At 39.5% G+C, this 16,068-nt stretch overlaps 1 protein-coding gene across 1 annotated transcript in view; it reads right to left on the minus strand.

Annotated features, from left to right (window-relative positions):
• The window catches only part of susd6 (sushi domain containing 6), a 31,283-nt gene that overhangs the window by 14,264 nt on the left and 951 nt on the right, over nucleotides 1-16,068 (minus strand). Inside the window, exon 2 of the mRNA XM_004550540.4 lies at nucleotides 9,968-10,153. Coding sequence (XP_004550597.1) covers nucleotides 9,968-10,112 — 145 coding nt within the window. The 5' untranslated portion in view covers nucleotides 10,113-10,153. The remainder of the gene's footprint in view (nucleotides 1-9,967; nucleotides 10,154-16,068) is intronic.

The raw sequence follows: 16,068 nt of genomic DNA on the forward strand, positions 1-16,068 counted from the left end.
GGGTAATACAGGATTATGGTATCCTATACCTGTCAAAAAGAGAAAGGCAGGGAATACAGAAACAATGTTACCCACACTCAGACAATGCAGTCACTGTTGCAGCCTCGCTTTTACCACCAACGTAATGAAGTCCAACTGGACGAAGACAGAGCAACTGCTTGAGCAAGTCACCGAGAGGGTGGACAAATGGCATCAAGCATGAGTGTGTGTCACCTCTTAACACTTGCAGCCTGCTCTGCTGATAGAAGTGGTATGCTGTTTCTTGTCCATGTGTGCCTCACATTTTTTGTAACAGTTGGCCCATATACTTAACATACTTAGCTGACAATACACCGTTTCATGTTTCTTCAGCATAAAACCTTAAACTGTTACCAAACACTCTTAATAACAAGCTAAGAACGTCAAAGGATGTCTGTGGCAAATCTAAGAAGAAACACTGCAAGTCTGTTTACTCTGCTGTAACGATCAGTTAATTTTCTCATAAGGTTTCCCGGGGAACAATCCAGACACTTTCCGATAGACTATTTACTGTAAAGCCTGATCCATTTATACCCTTTGTTTGTTCTGTGTATAGCAGAGGCAACCTTATCTCCTAATCAGAGATACAACTGTTACAAAGAAACAGCAGCCAGCACTTTAAATTCACATATTAGCAAGCAATGAATTGTGTTCAGTATGTCAGAGGCTAACTATTTCAGAAACTGCATACACATCAGGGGCAATATAAACTTGATAATGACATCTCCACTTACTGTCAGTCCTACTGAATAGAGTAATAAAGCAAAGATGTTCCTGCCTGTATTCAACACAGACAAAAATGATTCACGACCAAAAAATTCCAGGCTCGTATGAAACAGCGATAAATACAAAATGATTCCAGTCTCGTCTTTAGTTTTAAATTGATTTCTTTGGCCAAACATCCCTGATGGAAAACACTGAATATAAAATGATGTATTTCTAAGAATATAGAAACATAATAGCTTGAAAAAAGGGTAAAAACAAAACAACAGAGTTTCAAGCGAGAAACGCAGGTTGATTTTATTATTAGTAAGTGGTCCAGAAAGAGAAGGAGAGATAACTATTGTATCATCATAAGGCAATTACAAAGTACAGTTTATACTGCTGGGTAGACCTAAAACATAGCCATTTATGGACATGAACGGCTATGTTATAAAACTCAAAGCCTGAATGGCCCTGCGGCCAGGAGGGCAACTTTACCCACACTACATTTTAGCACTGTGAATGAGAGCACAAAGAGGAAGCACAAAACAATGAACAACAAATAAGTCATTTACAAACAATAGAATAATTGTTCATATTTAGAAGTTAGCCAAGCCTCCAGTCATTAAGAGTGTCACAAGTTTCTAGTTATTTTTAAATGTGCCAAATACATTATCAAAACTAAATTGTGGGACTCCAGCGCAGCGACATAAACAACTAGTAGTAATAACTTCAGCCTACAAATGCAAGCCCCAGCTGTTCAATTTAAACATATTTAGCAAATTCATTGCATGAAAATGAAGAGCCAAAGAAACACATAATTTCTAAATCTAAGTGTGTTGGCTCACACTTTGTCAGACAAAATAAGCACTTTAAAAGACATTTCTTGACTCTGATAGATGGAAGACACCTATACAAATAGATATGCAAATACAAAAATATGATATTCAGGATATACACAAGCCGGCTTCCTGTAAATGCTAACACAATTATCCAAATGGATTCCAGGGTAGCATAAACAAACACTTTCACCATTTGGCTGCTGTTTGTCACAGAGAGCTGTTTACAAATTACGTAATAAGCACAGAGGGCATTAGAGTGGACCTAAGCCAACTGGCCACGAAATATCTCAACACTCCAACTAATGGGCTGTTTAAAGTTTGAGCGATGAGACAAGACAAAAGAAAAGAAGGAAAAAGAAACACGAAATAATGAGAAATAGACAGGAAATGCTGATTGGTAATTGGGACATTCTCCTGAGACCACAGCCAAGTTTCGTACAATGCATTCACTGCAAAGTCAGTAGCCGTGTCAAGAGGGTGAGACTAAGGGGATGTGCTTTATGTGAGAACCCATCTCAGGCCTGCAAAACAGTAAACACAAATAATACTGAAGCGTTTTCAATACTGAAAGCATGTGCAAAATCAAGCGATGGTATTTCTCTGATTTCTCTATGCAAGAACATCAGATAAGAGTCTCTTTAACCAACTGCATTTCAGTTGGTTAAAGAGAAACAGCTGTACAGCACCTCCACCCATGACAACAAGCGGTACACATGCAGCAGGATAGCACATGTACAGCCCAGCCCTTCCCCTTGGCTCAATAACAGTAAATCTGTCAGACAAATTTTATCTTGCTTTCCATTTTTTCTGCATGAGAGTGACTGTATTTGAGCAGCCAATATGCACTTTGGAGAAGTTATTTAGTTATTAAACCAGTTGATTTTTTAAAATGAAAGCTGGAGATTAAGGAAGAGTTGCAGTAAAGCTGAAGTAACAGTTAGGGTAACAGTTAGGGTTTGTGTGGCGAGGCAGTGCATTATTCTCCCATTTTCACTGCCTCGGCACAGCTCCACATGTTGAGGCTTGAACATACACTGCACATATCTACAATGTACTTCACTTTTGCAGTTTTGGCTGAAACATGATAGGTACCATTAAAAGAGGTACTGCTGAGGTAAAAGGACAAAAACATTTCTGTATAGCCAAGTATCTTTCTATGTTTTGGAGTTGTAGCCGCTGTTCTGCTTCATGGTAAAAGCTTTCAAATGGCGATGCGTTGGAAGGCCTCATTGACACGCAACAACAGGAAGTGCAGCTTTATTTGCCAACAGTGTCAGAGATCAACTGAGCTACAAAGCAAGATAACATTGTTTTTCCAATTATATTATGGGGGTTGGTCAAATCAGCAGAAAGCTGATCATTGGCCCCTATCACTAAAACCAAATTCCTGAACTTTTCTCGACGTTAACTCAGTGTCAGATTGTGCACACTGTAAAGTCATTGCATATATTCAAGGCAAGCTAGAGTTTCCGTTCCTCCATTAAGCTAGGATCTTGATGAGATAAAGGTCATTATCAAACATGTAGTGCAAGGCTCCATGCAGATGTGTAAAGACTCAGTGTACCGGTTTGTACTGTCTGCTGCTGTCCAAGTCAACAACAGAACAGATAAGTTGTCTTAGTCCAGTGAAAGCTAATCTGGTCAGCTTCGTTCCCTAAACCATGTAGAGTATTTGTAGTAGTGATAACACTTTTGCAGCAATGCTTGATCCTGCCGACATTTTCATGAGATTAAGTGTGAGTTCCATTTTACCCTTCCATACTGCTACACAGAAAACCATTCACGATGCACGATGCACCCACGTCATGTGCGCTCATGACGATTGCTCACAGTTTGAAACAGCTTGGATGTCTCAACCATTGGCAGATTCAGCATATGTGTGTGGGATGCTCGGAGCCTTATGTGTGAGCTGATGAACTTGTTTGAACAGGATGTTGCTGTTGACTAACGGTGTGATACAAAAAAAAGGAGGGAAAAAAAACCCAGCCCACACCATTTCAGTATGCCTGAAAAACACACATCAAAGTTAAGGCGAGACAGGAGGGAAAAAAGACAAGGCAGAAAAAAAAGGAGACTGAACTTCGATAGAAAAAAAAGAGTCAACGACAGAAAGAGATTAACATAAAGGTGTGACAGCTTGACAATGCAAAGTCCAAAAAAAAAACAACAACAAACAAACAAAAAAAACATGAAACAGAAAACAGAAATTCACAAAGGTAGGCAAAAACATTGGGAGTTAATGCACGTTAAGAAAAATTGAGTGAATAAATGACAAAAAGAAAAAAGCAGAAGCAAAAGCAACACAAGACAGGAGACTGGGGGATATATTTAGCAGCTCATTAGTCAGAGATGTCCTCTACTCAGCAGGCTGGTCCCTCAGATGAGGCCCTTTGGAAATCATTATGACTGCCTGCTGCTTCAGACAACCACACACATCTCACTGGAAAACAATTTACAAACCGCCTCTCCTCTCCACAGCCTTAATGTTGCTTCAAAATGATTCTCAGTTTTTGAAAAGAGGCCCAAAACCAAAGCTTTAAACAACAAAGCGGCATGTTTTAATCATGATAACTGCATAGATTTTAACACAACACACACTACATCAGCCTGAGGTGTAACCAGTAAGAATGAGGTTATGTTATAAAAGCAGCTTTGTGTACATTTTGTACATTATCATTTTGTACATTACTGGTGGTGCGCTTGTACCACTACTTCCTTGTTTGACATTCATTAACCTTTATGATGAAACATCTGTCAATGGCAAAGGACTAGTCAAGCATCTTAAGGACAGGACAATATACATGTTAACCAAAAACTGCACCAAAATCAATGGGAAGAAAATTTAAAATACAGATAAACACTAAAGAAAAAAATGTAAATCATACATTGTGACAAGCTTAGTGGCAAAAAGCTGGGAGGCAGCACTGTGTAGCTAACAATAATCCTGGCCATCTGGGATGTGTACCAGTAATGGAACTGTCTGGTCAACACTTTAAAGTGAATGAGATAGTCTTGCATCACCTGTCCACACTGCAGCATCTGTTTTCATGAAGTATTTCTTTGTCTGGTGAGGCATTTAAAGTTTCCCCTTAGGGCTTGATTGGTTGGTAGAGCTGTTAAATGACACAAGATGAGAGCAGAGATTGATGGCTCAAGTGATAAACACACAGGTAATGAAAGAGAAAGGCTGCTGCATTCGACCAGACTGCTGCTAATGGGTTCCAGTCTCACCTGGCTAATGGCTGGCTTTACACATAGAGGAAGAGAGAGAAGGAGAGCGAGAGAAGAAGAGAGACATCATATAAAAAAAAGGCTCTAGTGTGTTCTACACACAGCCACATACACACACAGACTTGAGTTAGCAGTCCTAATTGCTGAGTGGTGATCTAGGGGAGGTGCAGCTTGCTGTGATTTGGGCTATAGAGGGCTAAAAGCCTTCTTTGTTCTCACATTTCAGTAAGGAGCCAGTAGCCAGTGTGTTGGATTACTCCTGCCTGCCTGCAACCGCCTTGCTAACAGGACTTTAGGGGGCTTTTCTGAAGAGTTAATTGCATAGGAACAATTGTTCCCCCTCCCTTGGGCTGCACTGTTTGTAAACCCAGCCTATCTAGCAAACTTTCTGTGATGGTTGGAAACCAATAGTGTAGAAGGAGACTCACACACTGTGGTCTTTTTGTTACACACACACACACACACACACACACACACACACACACACACACACACACACACACCATTTTGTTGCTACATAAAGCAACAAGTTTCAAAGACTTATCCTGTTTGAAGATGCAAGAAGTAGGGCATGGCCCATTCAGATATTTTCCTCTGTGGTCAGAGCAATGACGCTATGTTAGCCACTAGAGTCTACTCCATTATTATAGAGAGAGGAGAGTTGTCAAGTCTTATTCTTTAAGACTTAAAACTGAGCCTTCAAGAAAAAAAGTTCCTTGGGTTGGACTGATTTATGACATGCCAAGAAAAATGGATTTATGAGCACAATAGCTCTTGATGAGGCAGAGAAAAATGTATTTACTCCATGAATGCACAACAATTGACTGTTAAAAACACAAATTACAAAGGAAATTAAAAATGCAGCCCTCTGGACCCTGTCCTGCTCTCTTTATCCTATACTTTTTTTTCCCAGAGCCCTGGAGAGCCGTTTCCTTTTCTCACACATGAACATACATTAATGTCACCACCACACAGAGCACACAGCGGGCTTGTTTCTGGTCCTTGCTAGTGCTTTCATGTACAGCTTTAACTCAACTTCAGAGGATAATTTTCTTTCTTTTTTTTGGGGGGGGGGGGGGGGGCAATATTTATCTATTTGACTGGGAAAGTTATAGCCTTTCTGGCTCTTGATACACAACACATTTAGAGCAGAAAACATGCAGCATGCAGTTATGTGAATAGACCCTCTGAGCTTCCATCTTTGCTCTTTCACTTCTGACTCACTGTCTGGGCTCACTTCCTCTGAAACAAACCACAAAGGCTTACTGTTAGGAATTGACACCATATTAGGAACTGAGCTCTGTGGAGCTAGCATAGTGGGATGTCAGATAGACTCAGAAAAGACATGAAACAAGCAGCGTTTGCACTGTGCCCTGAAAATCCTCCAGACTGATGCTATTTATCCTTTGCATACACAAAACCCAAGGTGCTGCTTCGTAGCCATGTTTGTTTACTGGCACCCTGCTTCAATGAATAGGATGTTTTGTTTAGTATGTTGCTACTTTGGGAAGAATGTCGAGAATCATAAACGCAAATGTAATCATGTGAAGCAATCACAAACACAAATCCCAGAGAGCCATTTACATTAACCCAGAAGATAACCTTCTGGTAATCTTGTTTACAATGAACAGCTGAACGACAGATATAAAAGACATGACAAGAGACAAGACATAGCCAGTTTTAAAAATACCTAGACTCTGAAGGCTTTGCAACTACTTTCTAACAGGCTGTATTAGCAGTTACAAGAAATTGTTCTCCTGACCTTTTCCAGAAAGAACATGAGGCCGAAAATACAGGCGCTTAAAGCTTTTCCCGGACGTGTTAAAGGAACCAAAGACAGGCAAAGCACATTCAAACGGTTAATGTCTATCATTTTCTCTCTCCATCAGCTAAAGGTCAAATTTCCTAAAAGAGTTATATCCACAAAACCTACACAGACTTGAAGTAGAAATCTGATGCTGCTCTCTGCTGTAGTGTAAACTTCTATTTAAATGGACTATAGTATATTTTCTAGTATCCATTTCTATTCATCATCAACACTGCTGTTTGCTGGAGTCTGGAATAGGCCTGTTGGCTGTGATGAAATTTTAGATTCATGAAATTTCCACAGCAATCTCCATCCCTGGAACACGTCAAGGGATTACCTGTGTGAATTATGTATGTCGAGCAGGAGAGCGAAAGGAAACGGCCAGTAGCTAATGATGAAGTTAACGCTTTAACATGAGTGTTTTGCTTTTATGGTAATTTGACTCTAATTATCGATTTAACACCATACTTCTGCTGTAAATGCTGCAACTCGTGTCTTGTTCTAATGGCACTTATGTTTACAGCCAACCCTCCGTATTACCATTATTTCCAATGACTTTTCTTGGCTGAATTCTCTTTCTCTTTTTTTAATCCTGACATAGTTTACCAGAGTCTCATCAATAAATATCAGGTTCATCTTGCTTTGTGCGATCTGGGCTCAATTAAGAAGAATGAAATGAGCTTCAAGTTCTGTTTACTAAGGAGCTAAGCCTCTAAATGTTTCATTGCTCATTACAAGTTCCTTGTGATTGTGATCAAATATTTAAATTTATAATACGGTGCTTGAATTGAAAAGATACCCCAGAAACCTCAAAGGAAATCTGAAATATTGTACTGAAAACCCCCCCAAAACTTGTGCATAAGCCATCTTCATTTGGACTTAATTAATGCCAAAGAGGAAAATATTAAGTGTTATAGGACACTTGAACGTTTGAACTGTGAGTCAGCTTAAACACTGCCTTATGTACTGTAAGGAAGTGGTCGGAAGTAAAAAAAAAAAAAAAACTTACAGAGCTACAACAGTTAAAAATAACCTTTGGATTTTTATCAGTTAACACGCAGCAGCGTTTGAAATGTTCCATTGCATTCCTGAACAGCTAGTTGCAGCATGACAAACAATTTTTTGCATAAAAGTGGAAGTTTAAAAAAAAGAAAGAAAAAAAGTATATACAAAATCACTATAAAACTTCAACACTTAGTTTGATTTATACAGATTCCTTCAAGCAACTTGCTAAAAAGACAGCAAGACTAGAATGCTACAGAGCTTAAAAGTCTAGTGCTGAAGCAAGGGTGTGCAACATTTGTTTTCCAGAAGCAAATGAAGGGCCACGGAATGGACAGACGACACACATATTTCAGAATTATGGTAAAACTCCATGAAATGTAGTGCACACAGCAGACTATTTTACAGTAGGCTGTTTGTTGGCCTACAAAAGCATGTCTCTCTTTACAAAAGAAAAAAAAACAAAAAACAAGAGCTTTCTCTTTAAAAATGTTGACTGTTTTGTACAATTTACATACCATAATAGTACTAGTCCTCTTCATCCCATGTGAGACAGGGTGCACAATTGATTATATTTATGTTTGAGCTGACTGATATTTTCATGCAAAGATTACTTACATAAAACAATCCTCTGAAATGCTGTATAAACAACTAAATGAGCCTACATCCTTTCAACTGTATAATATGCATCACTGCAGAGGTCAAACACAGACTCAAATCAGACTGTTTTACACTCATCAAAAAGTAATATTTGTCTCCTAATTCAAACATTTATATGCTTGCAGTAAGAGGATAGAAGACTTAGGTTAACATTTACCATATATTTAAAAAAGGGATTGTTTTGTACACATATACCAATATTGAATCATTTGACATGGCCATGGCAAGCATTAGTGGCACACCCTTTGTTGGAACCAAGTTAAACAGCAGTACAGACTCATTACAGTCATTCACGTTGAGATTCATTAACACAATGTTGTCTTTTAATTCATTTCTAAGCATTGTTTTGCTTTCTTTCCTGTATGTCGGAGGGATCAAGACACTTCATATTATGCTCAAATATATGTTGCGAGTATTGAGAACTAGCTGTGACTTCCCAGAAGCTGACTGACAGTCTTAAAGGCGCAGGTTCCTTTTTCTGTGTCAAAAAGAATGAAGTAGCTCGAATATCTGTGTTCAGCCCTACAGGAGGCAAAACAGCAAACAGAAATACTTGATTACATACACACACGCGTGTGCACACACACAATCTTCTACAGCACCCTGAGCACGTGGGCTAGGGATTTGAGGACACACTTTTGTTGGTATTGGTAGACAGTCTATGCGTGCGAGTGTGCTGGACGCAGAACGTGAGCGTGATACCAGCCCCCCTGGGCTCAACATGAGTCATGTGTGTTACATAAGGCATACCGAGAGATAATACAGTTGCCATTAGCAATCCCCTCCTCCCTTGCTCAACGGCACATCTCCCTCGTTTTATACTCCTACTGTTGCTGTTTCTGACTCTCATAAACACACTATTTATTTAAGGAATTAAAGAAGAAAATCAATTAATGCATATAAACATCTGAGAGCCTTAAACCACTCCTTACACAGACACACACACAGACACACACGCTCACACAGTATACTTGCACTCTGTGGCAAGGACATCTGGCACATTTCACAAGCTGGCTATGTGTGGAAAGTGCATGTGAGTGTGAGTGTGGTTGCGTTTTGTGTGTATGTAGGGGGGAGGGGACTGGAAGATTGGAAGAGAAAAGAAAGCTGACACAAGTGGAGGGGTTCAGCAAGTCCACAGCATCGACATTACACTTCTTTAGAGGAAACAAAGGACATCAGCTTTATAGTTCCTGTATTATGTTACTGTTTACCACGTGCAAGACCAAATTTCCCTCCATTAGACAACAATGAATTCAGTTTTAAAACCTGACACTTCCCAAATAATGTAGGACCTCAGGGTAAAACGCCAAACCTGATCTGAGGGTTGTTGTGGGGCAATAACAAAAGTTGTCTAGCCGTGCCAAAAGCTCTCGGAGGGTTCTAAATGTCATGGTTGATTAAAACCTTATGACAGAAATGTGACCGCATCTCTCTGTTTCACTCAATAGGGGAGGAAAACTGTTGTGACTCATTAGGACAGTGAATGGATTCACAGAGCGTGTGGGACTGAGCTCTTAGCTGCCGCTCTGAACCTGACCAACCCAAGGGTAAAGGAAGACGATTTAATCTAACTGACCTGTGGGAGGAGGGGAAAATAACCTCAATCAATTCACAAGAGACAGGCAAAGATAACAGTTTATTTGATGTGTATCGTGTGAGAGAAAAGGCAGAGAATTCAAAAAGCCATGAGCATGTGACTTACCTGATGCGTGACCATGAGGGAGCAGGATGAAGAGGAGGATAAGCACGGAGGCAGCCAGCCTGTGAGCTGGAGAGGAGGAGGAGGTAGAGGATGAAGAAGAGGAGGACAGGGCTCTCGTCTGAAACGCTACCATTCCATCGCACATCTTTTCCTCCGACAACCAGGGAGAGTCCTCTATGGCTTAACCTGTGCAGGCCACACAGACAGGAAGGGACAGAGAGGTATGAGGAGGGGGGAGGAAGAGCGCGGATTACTATCAACATTCAGCGAGGATTACGTAACCACAAGCAACACAGAGACAGGAGGGAATTAAGAGATAGCCACAGTGCACGGGCTGGAAGACAGAGTCACAAAGTGAAGCCCTGACCTGCATCTTATTAAACAGCAGCTGAATTCCTAATATTAATAACTGCATGAATGACTCTACGTCCATTTCCTCCTCATTTGTTTGATCTATTATTAGGATCCTCCAGCATTAGCCAGTGTTCCTCTTATCTCCACTCGATCCCTAATCTTGGCTCTGCCACAGCATCTAACCAAATAAACCAGACGTTAAAGTCCGTTGTAGATGATGTAACGAGATCACTCTTGCTGGTGAGTTAGCAACACTGGCGGCTGGGCATGGTGGAGACAGAGGCTAAAAATGTGTGTGAGAGAGAAAATTTGGGTGTGATTACAACTGCAACTTTTGCAAAGACCCAGATGACTGGGAAAAAGGAGTTTGTCTAAGAAAACCATCATCATGAAAGAAGTTTAATTTCCAGAAGATCATGTCTCACACTCTACTGTGCTGTTAAAGCAGTCAGCATCAGCAAAAATTCAGACATTTGTAAGGATATCATTTATATTTCATAATATTATTTATACATCTAAATAAACAGTGTTCTTAAAGATTTTTTCATGCTATGTGTGCACCTCAACTGTGATTCTATTCCATACTGTTGGTTGTTTACTACAATGGAGTGTGATGGAAAATGTATGCAAAGATAATGGCAATAGGTGATGCATTCAGAAATGATTCCCATATTTTGTTTACCATATACTGTAAATTGGCAATGATATCAGTCTGTTCAGATTCCTTTTCCCTATACTACTTGGAGACGGAAAATAATACTTACGGATTATTTTTCTTGTATAAAAAAGTTTAATCAAAATCAGTGCTGTAATTTTTTTTTTTTAAAGGTAAGATGCAAATGCAAAAATCAGACACCTAGTTCTCTGGGCAGACAGCAAACAAAAGCATGAAGGACATCAAGAGTTACTGTGAGACATCTTTAAACAGTAATATGCAAATAGAGAGCAACAACCTCATCCTCTCTCCACCAATATCTCTCCATGATACCAACTTAAATAACTTCCTAAAAGCATTTGTTGGTTGATTGAGGTGATACGATGCAACACACCATTACGTAAATGAGATGCAGATGCACATAGAGCTGTTTATGTTGCATCAGAGGGATAAGGATGAAGTAGAAGTGGCTCTGTTCTGTGGGAAACTAGATGGCCTGCAGGCAGAATATTCTCAAGAGGAGGCAGAGGCCCATTACATTTCCACAAGGCTGCGAAGCTAATGCCTACAGTAATGGCATGGCTGCACTTAGAGAGCCGCAAATTTAATTGCTGATCTGCTGGATGGCCACTGGCACTGACACAGCATATGATCTGGACTGTGTAGAAGAAAGTAACTGTAAGGACATATACACTATAATATAGTGTATATGTCCTTACAGTTACTTACAGTTACAGTTACTGAAAAACGTAATAAGATTCCAGTATATAGTGACTATATACTGGAATCTTATTACGTTTTTCAGGTACAGGATGCAGATATGACAGTTTAATTAAAATATAGCTGCTTCCTCATTGCTTCACTAAGAAGTCAATGAGAGTCATGTGTTTTTAGTGTGCTTTCTGCATCAAGGTGATTAGATAGGTTCTAATTAACTTCAACATTGTATTTCTAATCGCCTGTGTTTTAGCATTTGAGTGCTCTGGACAGGGCTATATTCCAAATTTCCAACACAAACAAGGGAAAGCAGCCCACCCACTGCCTGCCATCTTTCTGATGCCCCTAAGAGTGGGATGAAGAGTCATACCTGACTGTGGCGCAAGCCAGTGGGAAACAGTGACGTAAGTCAATTTTGGCAGGACAGTCTGGGCACTGCATTGAGCCAAAGGGCAGCTAGTCAAAAGCACATGCAATGGATCTGTGCCAGCCATTTGATCCATAGATGCTTTCTCATTTGTCCATGCTGGCTGCTATTGTCGGGTTATATAGAGGCCCTTCATTATCTTTTTGACAGATGAATGTCAATTTTAGAAGTATCAAGGACAAAATGCACAAAGGAAAGACAAAAAACTGCAATTGTTGAGGTTTAAATAACTGCTTAGGGCTGCATTTAAAATGCAGGACTGACCTCCTGAAAAAGCTGAGGGCATAGTATTGACCAGCCAGAATGTCTACAAAGTGAAAACTAAAGCAGAATTAGCTTAATTGCTTTCACACAAGAGAGTCTGAAAAAGGAGAAAGTCATTAAGTCTGTTCTAGGGTATCCTAAAAAGCACAGCTTCCAATTAGCTATAACAAGACATTTTCACAACATGAAAGGAATTTTTGCACATCTTCTAATGCACTGACTTTATGTTCACATATTTAATTGATTAATAACAGAGCAGGCAGGTTGACAGCTAAAAGCACAGGAATACTTTAAGTCTGGATGTCAACCTGCCTTGCAAATGTGTGGGTTTCCTGTCAAATGCAGCAAAAGATGTTAAGCTTGAAACATCACATTATAGAATGTGCTTCTATTTTCAACCTCAAGTTTCCTGAAACACCTTTTTTTTAATCAACCTGCACACAAAAACACTTCCTGCCAGAAGCTGCACAGTACTAACAAAGCAATTGAGACCGAAACTAAAGTACAGTGTCTTTAAAGATAGCAAATATTAGAAATCAAACCAATATAAATGGTTGACTTCTAAATGAATTATTAGAGTATAACTACTTTACATTATACTATTATACTAAATATCACTATCAAATTATATATACCAACAAAAAGGCAACTAAAAGGAAAAAACTGTGTGAGTTTCAGAAAACATACCAACCCCCCATAAAAATGAGATACAGTAAACAATACTGTAACAGCATTCTGAGGCAGGAGGACAGGAAGTGGCAAGAACAGCCAACCAACAAAACTGGTACGGGCAGTTCTAGCTTGCCATTAAGTTAATAGACAAGGAAGTCTATTGACCAAAATTTTCAATCTGCACCACAAAGTCTGATTAAGAAGACTAAGGATGCAACGATCCAATATTGTAATCAGATATTGACTTGTAAAGCTGGATCGCATATCAGTGACAACTTCCCAGTCTCTGCACCAATCTATTCAAATCTTTTAACTGTTGTTCTATGTTTATGTCGCCATGCGACAGCAGCAGAGCTGAAAAGAGCTAACAGCAAAAGAGCAAGCGATTTGGATGTATTTCATGCCTGCTAAACTGACAGCTTTTCTTTATATGTTTTTCATTACGTGCAAACTGTGGTCAAGTGAAAAGCTCAGACAACGAAATGTTTTTTGTCTTCTCTCCCTTTTAGTTTTGCTCTCGTTATCTGTGCTGGGAGAGACATTATATAAAGTAGAAACTAGAAGGATGTTGTTTCGGTAAGCTTTTATTACACTTACAGCAACACACTGTGAACTAGATTAATATTTCACTTCAGCTATCTCTTGTCAGTTCCGCATTGTGTGTGTACAAAGAGGCAAAAAAAAAAAAAAAAAGACGGAAAAAAAAAGCCCTAAATAAACTAGAAACTACCATGACTTTCTCTTTAATTGAGTGGAAATGAGATGTTGGCAAAAAAGATATATAAAATTGTAACTTCAGTTGTTTTTGGTCTGTTCTTTTATGCATTACTTTACTAAAAAAAATACCAATTAGGTAAGTTTATATTCTTCAACAAATTCATCCATCAAGTTTTATTTTACAACATTAGAAAATAAAATCTTTGTGTAAAGCCCAATAAAAGGATGATTCCCAGTCTCTTTTTCAGTGTGAGGAAAAAAAGTGTGGTAATTTAACACTGGACCTGGATAAGTACTCTGTCTTAGCAGATACCCAAAACCAAGGAATGGCTATCAAATGGAAAAAACTGGATCATGACATCCCTCAAGTTTAAAACTGCACTTCATAAGTCATTTGGACATTTCTTGGTCGTTTATCTCATTCCATGTGTTACATCTGTAGGCCATACTTAGGTCTAGCACATTAAAGAAGTTGAGGTTTTAAAAACATAAACACATTTTCAGAGTGTGTAGTCTTGAACTTTGGGGGAAAAAACTATGTAACTCTCCACTTGAGACACCAATGAGCCAACCAGGCAGTCAGCAGACTGCTACTGCAGTTTTTCAGCTGCCCGAGGCTCCTGGAATGCAAAGGGAGCCAAGGAGAGAGCAGCAGCACAGGCATGTGTCCGGGAACAGAGAGGACTCAGTGCGCCAAAGAAACAGCCCAGAGGAGATTTCCATCCGATAGCCCTCCATGCTACTGCTGCTGCTGGTAGAGCCTACGTGGGCCTATGAAGGGAGCCCAGAAACGGGGCTCTGCATGGCAGAAGAGAAAGGACCCTTTGTTATTAAGTACGATAGTGTTAAACCCCACAGTGCCTCAGCATCCCTCTGTACTGCCGCAAGGAAAGAGAGAGAGACACAGAGAAAGATGAAGGAGAGAAAGAAGAAGAAACAAGGGAAAAAGGGGGAAATATGATAGTGGTGAAAGATGAGGAAAGGATTTAAGGCAAAAGCAGTACTCTCATTTATACTCACAATGTGTTTTCTCTAGGTATGTTGTCAAAACAGAAAACGCCCCCAAACTCAGGGCCCGGAGTTATAAAAATTTCACTGCAGTTACATAATGTCCTTTAAACTAAGAACCATTAAAGCTTCACATTGTATATCCATTATTCTGCGGATGCTAAGGCTTGTACAATGCATGAAAACAAAACTAGTCAGTCTAAACAATGGGGGAAATAAATAAATAAATTAAGAACATGAGTGAGTTCAGCAAAGAAAAACAGCCTTTCAGCTCACGCCTTAATTCTGTTGAAAAAAACCTATCCAACAAAAATAAGCTCTAGGAATTAGACGCAAACATTTGGGTATCGCTGAACAACAACTAGCAGGAGTGACAGCATTATGAAATATTGGGAAATTTTGGGGCAATAAGCCCATCATATTAGTGAATGTATTGAAGTCTTTTCACATAAAACATGAGCTGACAGCAGATGGAAGCTGTAAGCTGGATTTCTAAAGAGCAAACCGAGCGAGGGATGGGCACAAACAACTTACTGTTGAACCTTGACCTGCTCAATAAAGTAGCCAGTAGGCAGGAAAGTGCTATTCACAGCATGTTGTACACATGTTAGAGTAAATCATTTAACTAGCGTGATAAAAATGTTTTGCACATAACTGAAACATATTAATAAAAAACAAAATCTTTTGAAAAAGACAAAAACTTTGGTGCATGTTTAAAAAGTCTGGGATGTCTACATGATATGAAATGCTGTATTTCTATTAAAACAAAAATAGAAAGGTAAAAATGATTACAAAATATGATAACTGGGCTGAAAATCGGAGCTTAAATAAAGGGCTACTGTATACGGTATATGTTATGAAACGACCAAAACAATAAGAAGGTGGCGCACAGAGATCGGATCAAAACATTTCTCAGCCTTGTATTATCAAGAGACCACAATAGGAAATTGAACCTGAATACTTCCCAGACTCTGATCTTCGGTATAAACACAACAGTTCACATCTGAACTTCCCTGCTCTCCGCTTTGGGTCAAGTGTCACATCTTACCCTTTCCCTAGTAACAGGAAACGACTCAAAAAAAAAGTTTTACTGGAACAAAAGCGTGGGGTGGGAAACTGCACTGCTGGGAATGAGAGACCCCCCCAGAGCAAACACACACACACACACACACACACACACACACACACACACACACACACACACACACAGAGACAAATAATAGCTCAAAGATGCATCTCTGCAACTGTATCAATTGTGGTCAGCTGGCTCTTTTTAGCAGTCCTACG

Source organism: Maylandia zebra, linkage group LG15, assembly GCF_041146795.1.
Source record: "Maylandia zebra isolate NMK-2024a linkage group LG15, Mzebra_GT3a, whole genome shotgun sequence".
Taxonomy (NCBI): domain Eukaryota; kingdom Metazoa; phylum Chordata; class Actinopteri; order Cichliformes; family Cichlidae; genus Maylandia; species Maylandia zebra.